Source organism: Macrotis lagotis, chromosome 2 (genome assembly GCF_037893015.1).
Source record: "Macrotis lagotis isolate mMagLag1 chromosome 2, bilby.v1.9.chrom.fasta, whole genome shotgun sequence".
Taxonomy (NCBI): domain Eukaryota; kingdom Metazoa; phylum Chordata; class Mammalia; order Peramelemorphia; family Peramelidae; genus Macrotis; species Macrotis lagotis.
Window position 1 is genome coordinate 334,421,078 of NC_133659.1, and position 14,963 is coordinate 334,436,040.

Genomic DNA, 14,963 nt, shown 5'->3' on the forward strand with positions numbered 1-14,963 from the left:
CAGAAACTTTCACAATATATCATGTATTTAGTATCTTGTAAACATTTCCATACATTTTGTCCAAGCTATCATGCCCCAGACAAGGACCAGAACCATCTGACCCCTGGAAGGGAGACTGAGGCACATAAAGAATGCTGACATAATAGAATGTTGCCCAAGTAATGAGCAAATTATTCTTGCCTGTTTCTGACTTGCTGCAGAAGGCATCCCCCCAAGCCCTCCCCAATCCCTCTCAGCTCATCTCACTTGTTTGACTTTCCCTTTAAATGTTTCTCCCTGTTTTCTCTCAGGTTGACAGTTCTTGGAGCTCAACCTACTTGGAGAAGCATAATAAACTAATCTGTCCCCCCACCTCAGGGTCATCAAGTCTTTGAATTCTTTCAACCCCACTCAGACTCTACACTTCATTCGTCGGAGTTCAGTAGACAACAGCTACTGGTGATGGGGCCTGGGATCTAGGATCCGGAGGCACCCCACAGTCCAACCAGGAAGCGGCAAATTTTAAGGGAACTCAATCCCCTTGACTTTCCAGCATTAGTGATTTTGCATAGTGGCCCCCAGAAAGGATTGTCCCCAAGGATAGAGGTCACTCCCATCCCCGGCTGGGCCCTATCACTCACCTCTTTGTCAATCAGCCTCAATGGGTATTTCACCTCAGGGTTCTCTAGGGTGATGGGTGGAGCTGACTTCCCGAAAAGCTTCATGAAGAGGCTATAGATGAACCAGACAGGAGATAGCACAAAGCTACCCAACTGCAAAGAGATGGAAAAAAAAAAGTCATCAAGGGCTCATTGGAACCCAGGAAGGGGAAGGAAAATGAGGCATCTGATACTCTTAAACTTGTTCTAAATGAGACTCTTCCCTGGTAGCTTTAATGGGTTGCATTTTTCAAGAAGTCCAGTTTCTCCAGCTCCCCAAAGGGTCACAGATAAGGACCCTAAAGGTCACTGTAAAATCCTTTCATTTTCCTGATGTGAGAACCTGAGGAGAGGAAAGGACTGGTCCAAGGTCACACAGATAGGGACAGGACTTGTGTGGGCTATGTGAGGATAAGTCAAGGCTAGGCCACAGCAAAATGAGGAGAGTCAAGTTGACTTGCCTTGAGATTCCCTGACTCTCCCTTGAGTCACCCCTGGCCAGCCGAAGCCCTGTGTGCCCTCCCCAGCAGGCCCACCCTGCCTTAAACCAAATGACCTTTCCAAGTCTCAAAGAAACACACAGACATACAGACACACACACAAATACACAGACGCCCCTTTTTTATTTTTTGTTATAAGGGATGGGTATCTGGGAAGAGAACAAGAGAAGTATCAGTGATTTACCAAGACATCAATAAATGTATATTTAAATAAAAATATATAAAATGTAAAGGATTATTATAATTATAAAGGAGAGTTTCCGAAGTTCTTAAGCCCCTGTTATCCAGGTGGTGATTGTTGCTGTGGTTATTGTTTGCTATATAGTTCGTCCTTCCTTCTTGTAGAGGACCATAACTTTAGGGAGGTGATGCCAGCACAAACATTTGATTTGTAAGGGGGGGGAAGGGGTTGTGCTAAGTCACTTTTTCCTTTGGAGCCAACTGGGTCCAGATGTGAGTTGGGATGACTGGAGATGGCCATGGATGAGAGGGGATACCTTGGTCTTTTTAAGCTAAGAAATTTAATAGGTCTCAGTTTGGCTGAGGCAACAGTCATTCAGTCATTAAGGCTGGACAAGAGAGAGAGAGGAGACAAAGAATGGCTTATTTACCTAGTCAAAAAATAAAATAATATCAATCAATCTGGGAGGAGGGAACCTCAGGGTTTCTGAACAAAACAGAAACAATCGCTATTTACACTCACTCTTAGCCAATCAGGGCCCGAACAACCACAACAACCTTTGAGAGTATAAGAAGATAGAAGAGAGTGTAAGATGGAGGCAGGAAGACTTGGGTTCAAATCCACCTTGTTGTATTCATTAACACTCTTAAGTAAGACCTATAAACTCTCCCAGCCTCAGTTTCTTTATCCATCCATAAACTGGATGGAATAATACCATAGAAGCTTCTTAAAAGTACAGATGCAAGAATTGGTTTTGCTTAACAGAAATAATATTACAAAAGTTTTTTTCTTGTTTCTTTTAAATAAGTGGAAGAGAAGGTATAATTTTTGGTTTAAATAGGTAGAAGAGAAGATAAATAATTATCACTTAAAGAAAAAAGAATACTGTAGGGTCAGAAATTCCCCCATAAAAGAGAACCCTACAGTATCTTTGCCTGGGAGTGGCTGGAAGGCCTAAAAAAAGGCAAAGCAGGGAAGGCTCCCAAGGACCCAAGGATCGGGAAAGGCCCTTGTGGTAGGTCTGAGCTTATTTTGGAATTCTGTCTCCAAGTTCTCAGTCCATTGTGTCAAGAAGCTTCCTAAGAAGTCACCCCAGTGGAGGAGCTAAGCTGAGCATGCACCAGCTTCTGGATAAGTTCCTTTCTCCTTTCCTCCTTTCTCTTAGCCTAGACTCAAAAACAGAGATTATAGTTGTACTTTGAGTTGGGGAGTTCAAAGTTGACCACAGAGATTTACCTAGCTGTGCGGCCCTGTTCCCTTCTCTCTGCCTCTCTGATAACAAGAGCACCAATCTCCCAGAGAATTGGAAGGATCAAAAGAGATAATAGCTGTAAAGGTGCCCTGAAAACCTTAAAACCCATAAAGAAATTAGCTAGTATTATTAGAATGCTAGGCAGCTCAGGCTAAGAAGTTGGCTCCAGAAGCCTCTGCCCCAGACTGCCTATGTGACCATGGGCAGACTAACTGAGGCCACCTATGCAACACAGGATCTTTAGAACATCCCAACCTAAGACCCAAGGAAAGAAGAAGAGCTGGATCAAGTCACCCAGAACATTCACTGCAGAGTCACAGAGGCCGCTGTGGTTAGGCCAGTCCTGAGTGGGGAGCACCTCCCTCCGCCCCAGCATCAACAGGGGCCAGCCTGGGCCTCTGCCTAAGACCTCCATCCATGGACATCTTACTGATGCTGGGCATACTGCTTTTAAGAGTTACCATCACTCTATAAGCAACTGCCAGTACTAAGGGCTAGGGCTACAAAAAGAGGCAAAAGATAGTCCCTGCCCTGCCCTCAAGGAGCTCACAATCTAATGAAGTCATTCATTATACTGAACCAACACACACACACACACACACACACACACACACACACACACACACATACACACACGATCCAATTCTATCCTGGGGGAGGCCAACTAGAACCAGTCTAGTCTCCTCAGCTCCAGAAAACCCTGAATATATTGAGAAACAAATGAGAAAGGATAGAAGGGGCCATTAAGAGAGAACCCTAGTGAAGTCTCTTCCTCTATAAAATGAATACATTAGATGACCTTCTTTCCCCCTTCCTTTTTTCCTTTCTTCCTTCTTCCCTCCCCCTTTCTTTCTTCCTTCTTTCTTTCCTTCCTTCCTTCTTCTTTCCCTTTTCCTTCTTTCCTCCCCTCCTTCCTTCTTTCCTTCCTCCCTTCCTTTCTATAAAGTTTCATTATCTTCTCTGACTCCCATCCTGAATCTGTAATAGAAAATTCTCTTAATGCATGCCACAATAAAAACAAATTTAAAAAGAGTGACTCTGCAGGTAACCTTTTTAACATTTCTCAAGATGAACACATTTAAGCAACCAATTGTCAAACACAAAAGAAGCGAACGCTCCACGAGTAGGAAAGCACTAGTTACTATGTGGTGATGAGCTCTCCGCTATTTTCTTTTCTACTCTTAAGAAAAATGCACACTTAGGATTATTCTGACATTTCAATTGTAGCTGAGTTCATTCCAAAAGATCTTCAAATGGAAGGAATTAATAAAAATGGCCAAATTACCATCGAGTGAATTTTCATGTATTATACATTCTTCAATACCATGGAACTCTGATTTTCTAGGTGTGGGGCATCCTCTCCTGCCAGAGATTACAGCCCCATGTGTCACTATATACATTTAACTGAGCTGCCATGGTTAAAAATAATTCTTCCCCCAGTGGCTAGCCATTTGACTCTAAACTGGCTTTTGGCTGATCATGAGGTCCACTCGTGGGCTCGTAGTGCTGCTTATCCTTAGTCCCATCCACACCACAGTCTTTTAATAGCTGACATTTATAAACAGCTTTAAAGATGGGAAACAACTGAATGTCCATTATCAGATTTGACGCACCCAAATAAAACTTTAGTACACGATATCTGAAGTAGACATTTACAATCAAATGATTAAACTAGAATTTTTAACTGTCTACTGTGAAAAAAAATAGGCATCTCCTGTGAAGGAGTTTAATTGCTTGGGCCTCCATTTCACATTCCACAGGATGAAGGGGTTGGTGGACCTGGTCTCTGCCCCATAAACCTAGGGTCTCACCTCAGCCTTTCCCATTCCCAATGATCCATTTGGTCCCTCTTTGCTTGGAATTATTATTCAAGGCAATTTACTTTGCTATGTGACCCCATTCCCTTCTCAGGACAAGATTTTAAGCCCTTGGTTGTACTCCAAATGCAAGCAAAGGCTCTATTTCCTCCAATTCTCCTCCAGCCTTCAAGGCCCCAGAGCTTCCAGAGCTTCCTCCTTAGCCTACGTCATCTCCTTTGAAGTACAAATAGGCCATGGGGTGCTTCTTAATTAGGGTGATCATTGGACAAAGTGGGCAGTGAGAATTTTTATTCCTCTTTTACAGATGGGGAAATCAAGGTTCACAGAACGGTGGGAGAGGTAAGAGATGATGGAGTCAAAAATGGGACCTGGAGCTCCAATATCGCACATAGACTGCCATTTTTCCAATAAGGAAAACACAGAAATAGTTTGGAGTTGGGAGCCTGGGTTCAAATCCTGAACTTGCCACTTCTTTCAGCTTCCTGGACCTCCCTTTGAGGTGGGGTCAGAAGATGCTGGTCTGTGAAGCCCTTGGCAGCCTTGGGTGATAGATCAAGAGCCCAAGTGAAATTAGTAGAGTTAGAAAGACTAACTGGACCAACAGAAAGAATAATGGACAGGGAACCAGAAGCCCAGGGGTCAAATGGGCCCTCTAATGCTCACTGCCCACATGACCTTGGGTAAATCACTTAATTGCTTGGGCCTCGATTTCATCTTCCATAGGATGAAGGGATTGTGCACATAACCTCTGCCCTATACATCTAGGATCTCAACTCATCCTTTCCCATTCCCAATGATCCATCTGGTCGGGTCCCTCTTTAGTCGGGTCCCTCTTTGGTTGGAACAGTCTCCATTTACTCAGGTAATTTACTCAGCTGTGTGACTCTGTTCCCATCTCGGTGCCTCAGTTTGTTCAACTCTAAAATGAGCATGATAACAATAGTACCAATCCCTCAAGGGAACTGAAAGGATCAAAAGAGATAATAGCTGTAAAGTTCTTTTATTAACCTTAAAACCCATAAAGTAGCTCTTTAGTATTACTTGGGAGACAGGCAGGCCAGCCTAGAGGTGAGAAGCTGGGCCAGCCCAGGGCTCATGGGTACCCTCTGCCCTAGATTAGCTATGTGACCATGGGCAGACTATCTGAGGGTAACCCATCAACAACAATTTTTTTCCTATTTTCTTTTCTTTTTTTAAAGATGCCAAGTTATTTCAATTGAAAACTCCTGAATTCCAAACTTGGTGACCACACACAGAGCTAGAATGAAAGGAGGAGGCTGTTATCTCAACTTGCTAAGCTTTTTTGTGGTAGGAAGAGGACATAGTTTAGAGAAGCCAGGCTCCTTCTTTGTACAATGGGGAGATCCCTAACCCCCCCCCCAAGTTACTCAGCTTGTTTTTAGCCCCTTCATCCAGCCTTGAGGGGCACAAGGGGGAGGAACAGAAGCTGACGTGCCAGACATCATAGAATTAGACCAGAAGGAAACTTGGGAATGGTGACTAGTCCAGTACCTCACTCTATGACTGAAGGAACAGGCCCAGGGAGAGAGAGCTAGAATGAGCTCTCAGATTTAGTTCATGACAGAGTTGGAATCTGAACTCAGGTCTTCATTCTTAATTGATTACTATAGAGCTCTTTCCCCTCAATAGAGAGTGTGCTGCCTCCTCCTGGCATCAGCTCCTCTGGTTTTCCCAACGCTAATGCTTTCCCCTATTTCCATCCATCCTATTTAATGGCAATAATCTTGGCCAGGCTCCTTTCAAAGTCAATCATTTAATCACAACCCTAGATCACCTTCTGTGTGCCTAAGACTTTGTTAAGTGACTGGCATTCAAACATCAAACGAAACCTTGTCCTTAGGAGCTTCCCTTTAACTCTACCTCGGTTTCCTTGTCTGTAAAATGAGTGGCTTAAACCAGATCCACCATCTATATTCCTTTCCAGGTTTGGCACTCTCCTGTCCTTTTCTGAATCATAAGAAATAAAACACCAGGATGCCACCGAAGGTCTGATCCTAGACAAAGAGCTGACTCCCCTCAGGAATTTATCTCTGTAAACAGAGTAGGGGTGGGGGTGGGGGGGATGCTCTGCTGGTCAGGGCTTCCTGCTCTAATAGGTGGTCCCATAAGGGGTGTCTGGGCCTGCTGGTCTCCTCTCCACCTTTCTCCAAATTAGAGACTCTTTAAAATAGAAAATCCAGAGTTTGTCCATGGGTGTGGCTGGTCCAGGCTCCAGTCAGGCCAGGGTGACTCACACCCTCCAGCTCCCATTCCCTCCAGCCCACTGAATTCCTTCTCTGTGGGGTGCCCAGGCTCCTCCCTGCCAGGCCTGGGGACTAAGGCTGTGCCCGGGGGAGGTGGGGGGGTATGGCTCACCTGCTTGTTAGCCTTCAGTCTGCCTCTGGGCCCAGCTCTGGCAAGGGAAGTGGGAGGGGAGCAGGGAGGAAGCCAGGGAGGGACAGGGCCTGCAGGGAAGATGGAAGTGGGGGGGACCCAGGAGATGGCATGTGACAGCAGGTTAGGGGGCTGTCGGCATAGTCAGTAGAGAGAATCAAGACAGTCACATCATACCATGGAAATACTGTAAAGACTGACAGACTGGCCTTCTGGGGGGTGGGGTGGGGAAGGGAAGCAAGAATGGGGGGGGGTTGTGAAACTCAAAAGAAATCAAATCTTTCTTTAAAAAATAAAATAAAATGCTTCAAAAAAAAAAAAAAGATAGTCACATCCCCCAACACCCCAAACCGATGAGGATGAAAAACTCTAAACTGAGAACAGGGAAATCTGTGTTCTAGGCCCACTCAAGAACTTGAGCAGGTCCCCTCCTCCCCTCTATTAACTTCAGTTTTATCTCCTGCCTAATGAGGAACTAGACTTAAATGGTCCCCTGGCCTAAGGCCTCCCAGCCCTGACATCCCCTGACCTAAGGGCCCTCCCAGGACATCCCCTGGCCTAAGCCCCCCCCAGCCCTGACATCCCCTTGTCTAAGGGCCCTCCCAGCCCTGACATCCCCTGGCCTAAGGCCCCTCCCAGCCCTGACATCCCCTTGTCTAAGGCCCCTCCCAGCCCTGACATCCCCTTGTCTAAGGGCCCTCCCAGCCCTGACATCCCCTGGCCTAAGACCTCTCAGAGCTCTGACATTCTCTATCCCAAGTTTAAAGCTTCCCCCATACACAGACACAACTGACCAATACTCAGGACTATTTCCCTCTTTCCAAAAGCAGGCTCGAGTCTTATCCCAGGAGTTTGCTGGTGGCTGCAACTCCCAACTTAGGCCCACAAAGCTGAGCCAGCAAAGCCAGCCAGGTCATTGAACCAGAGAGCTGGAAAAGTCTAGTGGAATGAGTTCTCTCAGGTCTACCCAGACATACTCCTACCTCAGCATAGGCCCTTCATGGGAGGCCTATCATGCCCCATTCTCTCTCTCCCTCCCACCTCAGCCTCTCAGGGAGCTGATACCTGCACCAGGGGTCACCTGGACCTAACTCACAGGGAGCAAGGGAGGCCAGGCGACTGTCCACAGGGACCCAGTCAGCCGTTTTCAGTTAAAGGAAGGGAAAGACCCACCACTTCCTGGGCTCTGAGGCTGCACCCTTCCTGATAAGAGAAACCCAGCCCCTAAGAGCAGGTCTGGTCCGGGGGCACACCCACCCTGAGGCACCCAGCTGCCTGATTTGGTGACACTGTCTACTTTCTGGAAAGTGGGAGAAAAGGAGGATATTGGGGAGAAACAGCAACATCCTTTCCACTATCCTAGGTCTGTTCTCTGCTCCCTATTACCTCTCATCACCTCTCTGGGCCTCAGTTTCCTTCATAAGGTAAGGACAGCGAGGTATCTGCCAGTCCAAGCTATGCCAATGACACTCCTCCCCCCATTGGCCCCAATTTATTCTTCTATAAAGAGAGGGGGTTGTGTTGTAAGGTTCCCCCTGGCTGGAAATATAGGGTCTTCCCTGACCTCAGTGTCCTTTTCTCTGAGATGAAGAAGCTAGAAGAGACATGTCACATATGATTCCGACATCTCTTTAGAATGTACAAGTTTGCAGAAGCATCTTACATACATTTGCTCTTCCCACCCTGGGAAGTTAAGTGCTGTTGTAAGCCTCCAACTTTACAAGTAAACTGAGGCACAGAATGACTGCCAGGGTGACATAAACAGGAAGTATCTGGGCCCATATTCGAATTGGGGGCTCCCTGGCTTCACACTCAGAACCCCACAATGATTTCCTCCTCCTTTTCTTCCTCCTTCTGTGGGTCAGACCTGCCCCCATCATACTTCCTGTTCACAAATACAGTTCTCACACCCCCCTGGGAAGCTGAGCATTATTCCTCATTCCTCTCATTTCTCTGATAGAAATGTTGAACTCTGATGCCAAAGCATCTGGACCACAGTCAGAAGATGGAGAAAAAGTCCCCATCCAGGCCCAGGGCTACTTCTGGCCTTCCCTTGCACACTTCACATTATCACAATCCTAAGAATAAGACTCTCTCTTCACTGCTAGGGAAGGACTGGTTGACTAAACCAGGCATTATACACTGAGCTAAGTGTGGGGAAAGAACTGCCCTTTCTTCCTCACAATCTCTTGAGAACTGGGGGGAAGTGGGAGGAGAGTAGGTTTTAGTCAGCCCTCTCCTGTTCTTGGACTGAAGGGTCACTTCAGAGCCAGGCAGCTTGGAAGAAGCGGGGGGTACCAAGAGACTTTGGACCAAGAACTTGGTGGGGCCAGCCTATAGACTAGGGGAATCCAGATTCAACTGTGATCTCAATCCCCTTCCTTTCCCCCAAAGAAAGAGAGGGTATGATGGGGGGGGGCAGGGAATAATGCCCCCCAGTAGTTGGGGTAGATATTTGTATGTTTGCTCTTGTTACATCTCTGAAACCTCCCATTGTAAAAGCTAAAAAATAAATGAAGACATAGTTCACCATCCATTAAAATTTAGTGCTTAGGATCTTACCTTTGCGCAAAAAAGATCAGTCTACAAAGTGTTTTTCCACATCTACCCTAGGAGGCAGGGAATAACACCAATGAGTGACTCAGTAATTAGTAAATCAGGATATAGTCCAAAGGCATAGAGCCAGAATTCAAACCCAGGCCCTTCTGATAGCAAACTGCAATAATAGGGGCGGCTAGGTGGCACAGTGGATAGAGCACCGGCCCTGGAGTCAGGAGGACCTGAGTTCAAATCCAACCTCAGACACTTAATAATTACCTAGCTGTGTGGCCTTGGGCAAGTCACTTAACCCCACTGCCTTGCAAAAACCCTAAAAAACCCTGTAATAATGGTGGGACATTCCATTCATTTTGGAACAAATCCTTTCCCAATTCCTTGCCACAAAGAATCAGAGGGAGAAAAGCTTTAAAAAAAAAGTGAAAGGGGATTCTGGGAAACTAAGCAACACAATAACAGAGTCTGAAAGTATGTACACTATTTCACACCCATAGATCCCCACCCCTGCAATAAAGTGACACATTTCCTCCATTTCTTGGACCAGGCTTGAGCATTATAACATAGAATGGAATACTTTATTATTCAATTGTACAAGAAATTCTGTGCTCAGATACAATGGTGGATAACCATGAAGTCCCTGAAGCTTCCAATCTATTGGTCATGAGCTGGGGAGGGATGAGTTATGTATACAAGTCATTAACAGGGGTTAATGAGAGATCTAGCCTTAATGCTACAGGAAATGGAGGGGATGGGGGAGAGAAGGACAAAGAGAGTGCAGGAGGAGAAGGAACAAGAGAAACAGAGAGAGAGAGAGAGAGAGAGAGAGAACGAGAATGAGAACATTTTTGATTGGGGAAATCTGGGAGGTTTTTATGGAGGAAGCAGTTTCCAAAACCCTACCTCATCTCTCATCCTACAGAATAGTTGCCAGGAGAATTAGATGGCTAAGCCAGGATGGTTCAGAAAGACTGGAAAGATGGAGTGGAAAAAGGAACCAAAATACCATCTTTGGTCTCAGTTCTTTGAAGAAGAAGATCTCAAGGTGGAAAGGATATATTCAGAAATCAGTGTGATGTAAAAAATCAAAAGATATCAATAAAAATATAATAAAATTTTAAGGTAATTATTAGCCAAGAACATTTAAAACAAGAATCAAAGGAACACCTCCAGGTGTGGTTCCCCAGGCCTCCCCCATCATTGGGCTTAGGCTGGTATACACATCTGGCTACTGGACCTGGATGGCTCCAGAGGAAAAAGTGAGGCTGGTGCCTTTGCATAGTTCTCCCTCACTTAAATCCAATTCACCTGCAAGTCATGGAATCTCTTCTCTGAAGTCATTCTTCCACCATGAAGGACGAACAATAGCGGCAACCTTGGAGTCTCTTTAAAGGGTCCAAAGAGCCTGCCCTCCCATGTGGGAAAGATCTATAGAACATTCCAGCCTCCTTAATCCTTTCTAGAATGGACAGAGATGGGAACTTGCCAAATGTTACATGACTTATCCAAGGTTCCACAGCTACTCCAAAGCTTCTGAGGTCTTCCCAAACTCTCAGGCCCTCCACTAAATCACCCCACCTCTCAGAGCAAGTAAACACACAAAAATAAATGACACATGAGAGAGTAGCCTGGAAAAAGAGACAGAAGAAATATCACAAAGCTTTTGACAAGTCCTAGTTGATTGAATTTTGTGATAACTGCTCTCTGCCTTAGTTTCCCCTTTTGCAAAAAAGAGGACAGTTAGTTATCCAAGTGGATAATGTGCCTCTGGGTCCGGAGTCAGGAAGACCCTACTTCCATAGTTCAAATCCAGTCTCACACATTTAGTAGCTGTATGACCCTAGGCAAGTTATTCAATCCTGTTTACCTCAGTTTCCTCATCCGTAAAATGAGCTGGAGAAGGAAACGGCAAACCACTCCTGTGTCTCTGTAAATCATATAACCTCTCTACCTTAGTTTCTCCATCTGTAAAATGGGAAGCCACTTCAGTATCTTTGTCAAGAAAATTCCAAATAAGGTCATGGAAAATCACGACTGTAAAACTGAACCAGCAACAAATGGGAAGGGCTGCACTGGATCCCATTGTCCTGGGTGGGAAGAGGGCCAGAGGATTTGGGGCTGTCATCCAGAGGCCAGGTAAGTTGCAAAGGGCTTTGCAGGGCCTTGAGGAGGGCAGGGCCCACTCCAGACTCAGAGAGGGAGGGCTTTTCAGCCTAGCCCTCAGCCCCAGACCCTTTCCCAGGGCCCCTCCCTAGCTTTACCAGAGACACTTTGAAACAGAAAAAAAACCACAGCTGTGGAATCATTAGTCAAATCAATCAACAAGCAAGTATAAAATTAAGCACCATGGGTGTGTCACCCAGGAACTGGGCCAGCCCCTGGAGATACAAAAAAAAAAAAAAAAAAAAAAAAAGCTGAGAGTTACACAAAACAGCTCCTTGTGGGACAGATGGGAAAACGGAGGTCTAGACAAGTGACGTCCCACATCCAATTATCAAGAGAGGTATGATTTCATACTACAATGATATGGTATGAATTTAATAATTTAGTTTCTAGAGATCCTTTTCTCAAGCAGGATATGGGAAATGGTGAAAACAAAGCAGCCGAGAGAAATTTGTTTTAATTTTGACAAGTTCTGCACTCTGTGTTAAGTGAAGTCCTACAGTACTGAACCAAAGCAGAACCATGACCCCAGGACCCTACAATCAACTTAGCCATTCCCACAGGCCTGGAGGAGATGGAATCAAGTCCCAAACCTCATTGTCCTAAGATTCACCTTCCCCCTCCCTCCCCACTTGTGATAGTGTAGATAGATAGATAGATGAAAGATAGATGATAGAAATATGATAGCTAGAGATGAGAGGGAGAGATGATGGATAGAGAGATAAAAGATATGATAGACTGACAGATAAATGAGAAATAAGATAGATAATGGACAGGTAGGTGGGTAGATAGACACAGACTGTATAGATGATAGAGATAGATAGTATAGATAGGTGATAGATGACAGATAGTGATGATAGATGATAGATGATAGATAGATAGATAGATGATAAGATTTTTTTTTCTGTCTAAACTATAGCTAGGTGGAGTTCCAATCAGGAGAAATCCCATGATTTGTTGCTTATAATGAAAGTAATGAATAAAACCATTACATGATGACTGACACTCTGCCTCTGGCCTGCTCTGTTTCACCCAGGTTAAAGAGGAACTCTAAAATTTGGTTAACAAATGAATGGTAGAGGCAGGGTTGTGCTGTTGAGGTCATTTTCAGTAGGGTCTGCCTTCATGACCCTATATGGGGTTTTCTTGGCAGAGTTTGCCATGTCCTCCAGCTCATTTGACAGATGAGAAAATGGAGGCAAACAGGGTTAAATGACTTGCCCAGGGTCACGCATCTGGGAACTATATCTGAGACCTGATTTGAACTCAGGTCCTCCTGACCTCAGGTCCAGCACACTAGTACTAATGAAACTTTCCATGATGCTAAGCTGGCAAAGACGTTTCCACTCTTGGGCCTCATGTGACAGGAGAGATGACATCTCTTCTCTAAATTGCTCATGTTCTCTCCCTTGTAATCCAGATCCTAAGACATTGACTGAATGAAATCAAATCCCTCCTTTTTTACACAGGAGGAAACTGAGGCCCATAGAGGGTTAAGGGCATAGGAATACTGGTGCAAACTCATAGGAAGAAATGGTTTCCATTTCCTGTGTGAGCTTTCCACTCACTGGAAATTGGCCAATGGCCCAAATCAGGGCTCGACTTTTGGAATTTGCTTATTGGCTGGACTTGAGGGAGCAGAGAGGAAATGTTCATAACAGAGGATCAACTGAAAGGTTGTGAGTTCTGGAGAGAACAGGAGAGTGGGCCGTTCAACTTTGAGAAGCATACCATTGGTTAAGTTTGCTGAATTGGTGTAATCCCATGGCTCCTCTACTCTAGGGGTCTGCAAAATGTGACCAGGTATCCACGGGGTCTGGGAGGCCATGTTACAGGGTCTGCATGACAATACCATTGTGTTCTGATTTCTAATCCAGTGGCATGATAGGTGTAAGAAAAAGAGAAATCAAAAGTTTGTGGAGGCAGCACCTAGTGAGGGGGCTACACAGAGGGCCCTTTAGAACCTCCTGGAGCACCAAGGTTGTGTCTTCAATGCCCCTCACATGTGCCAGTCCTTCCCCCTGAGTGGCTGGCCCTCCATTCAAATAGCAGTTGGGCAGGATCTAGGCAAGAGAGGTTTGGGGCATCTTTAGTAACCAAGTGGGGAAACAGGAACTGTTTAGGACAGGGAGAGAGAGAGAGAGAGAGAGAGAGAGAGAGAGAGAGAGAGAGAGAGAGAGAGAGAGAGAGAGTAGTAGAAGGGGGAGATGAGCTGGCCATAGGATGGGTGAGTAGAGACAAATGGGATGGAGAGGCACAAATGGAGAAACTGAGGAAAGGCAGCCCTACAGAAACCTGAGGGAGTGCCAAAGCTAAGAGTCCCGGGCGGAGGGGTGTAGCTGCCTCACCGGAGGGCACTCCCACGGGCGGGAGACCCCGGAGCAAATAGGAAAGCCAAAGCAGTCAGCAACTGTGCATTAACCAGGCAGCTTTGTGAGGCGCATTGGCATTCTTGGCCCCGCTTTACAGAGGGGTGAGCCAGGAAGAGGAGGGTAAGAGCCCCATGAGGGGGCAGGGCAGGGCTGCGGGGGCCGCACGGGGGGCCCCCCGCGGGCTGACCCGGCCGGCCCGGCCCCGCCCCTGGGCCTCAGTTTCCCCGGACGGGTGGGTGCCCTTCAGCCCCGGGGCTAGGCTGGCCGGGGGCGGGGCCGGGTGAGGGGAGCCCCCCCGGCGGAGAGCTCAGAATAGCAGGGGGGGGCAAGGGACGAGGGGGCCCCCCGGGGGCGGGGCCGGGTGAGGGGAGCCCCCCCGGCGGAGAGCTCAGAATAGCAGGGGGGGGCAAGGGACGAGGGGGCCCCCCGGGGGCGGGGCCGGGTGAGGGGAGCCCCCCCGGCGGAGAGCTCAGAATAGCAGGGGGGCAAGGGACGAGGGGGCCCCCCGGGGGCGCCTGGGCCCTCCCCGCCCCCGGCCTCCCCCGCCCCCCGGGGCTGCGCGCGCGGCCCCCGGCCCCGGCCCCCTACCGTGCTCAGCTGGCTCCCCATGGCGCCGCCCGACTCGCCGCGGAGCCCCGCCGGCCCAGCCAGGCCCGAGGCCGCGCCCCGCCTCCGGGGTGGGCCCAGCCGGCCCAGGGCGGAGTCCGCCTCCGCCGCGCTCCGAGGCCGGGCCGCGGGGCGGGGCCCGCTGGGGGCGGCGCTGGCCCTGTCGGTGCGGCCTGGCCCCCCAGGCGGTCTGACCCGGGCGCCCGCAAAGACACCGCGAGGTGTGGATTTTCACGTTTTTCTCCCCCCCACTTGCCCATAAGAGAGAGCCATCTCATAGGGACAACCATGCTAAACATACATCCATATTCGAATGGGGTTTTGGTCCTTCAATGTTTTTTGGGTTTTTTGCAAGGCAGTGGGGTTAAGTGATTTGGCCAAAGTCACACAGCTAGACGATCATTAGGTGTCTGAGGTCAGATTTGAACTCTCCTGATTCCAGGGCCGCTGCTCTATCCATTGCACCACCTTTGAGTTCCAATTC

At 47.4% G+C, this 14,963-nt stretch overlaps 1 protein-coding gene across 4 annotated transcripts in view; it reads right to left on the reverse strand.

Moving 5' to 3' along the window:
- Window positions 1-14,543, reverse strand: part of CYB5R3 (cytochrome b5 reductase 3) — a 40,301-nt gene extending 25,758 nt beyond the window's left edge. Inside the window, exons 1-2 of one of the 4 annotated variants that reach the window (XM_074227093.1) lie at window positions 7,882-7,947; window positions 621-752 (exon numbers count right to left, since the gene is read on the reverse strand). In XM_074227093.1, the coding sequence (XP_074083194.1) occupies window positions 621-704 (84 nt within the window). In that variant the 5' untranslated portion in view covers window positions 705-752; window positions 7,882-7,947. Of the gene's footprint in view, window positions 1-620; window positions 753-6,767; window positions 6,793-7,850; window positions 7,948-14,461 lie in introns of those variants that run through there. The other 3 variants (XM_074227092.1, XM_074227094.1, XM_074227090.1) reach the window with 3 other exon arrangements.
- Between the last annotated feature and the right edge of the window lie 420 nt (window positions 14,544-14,963).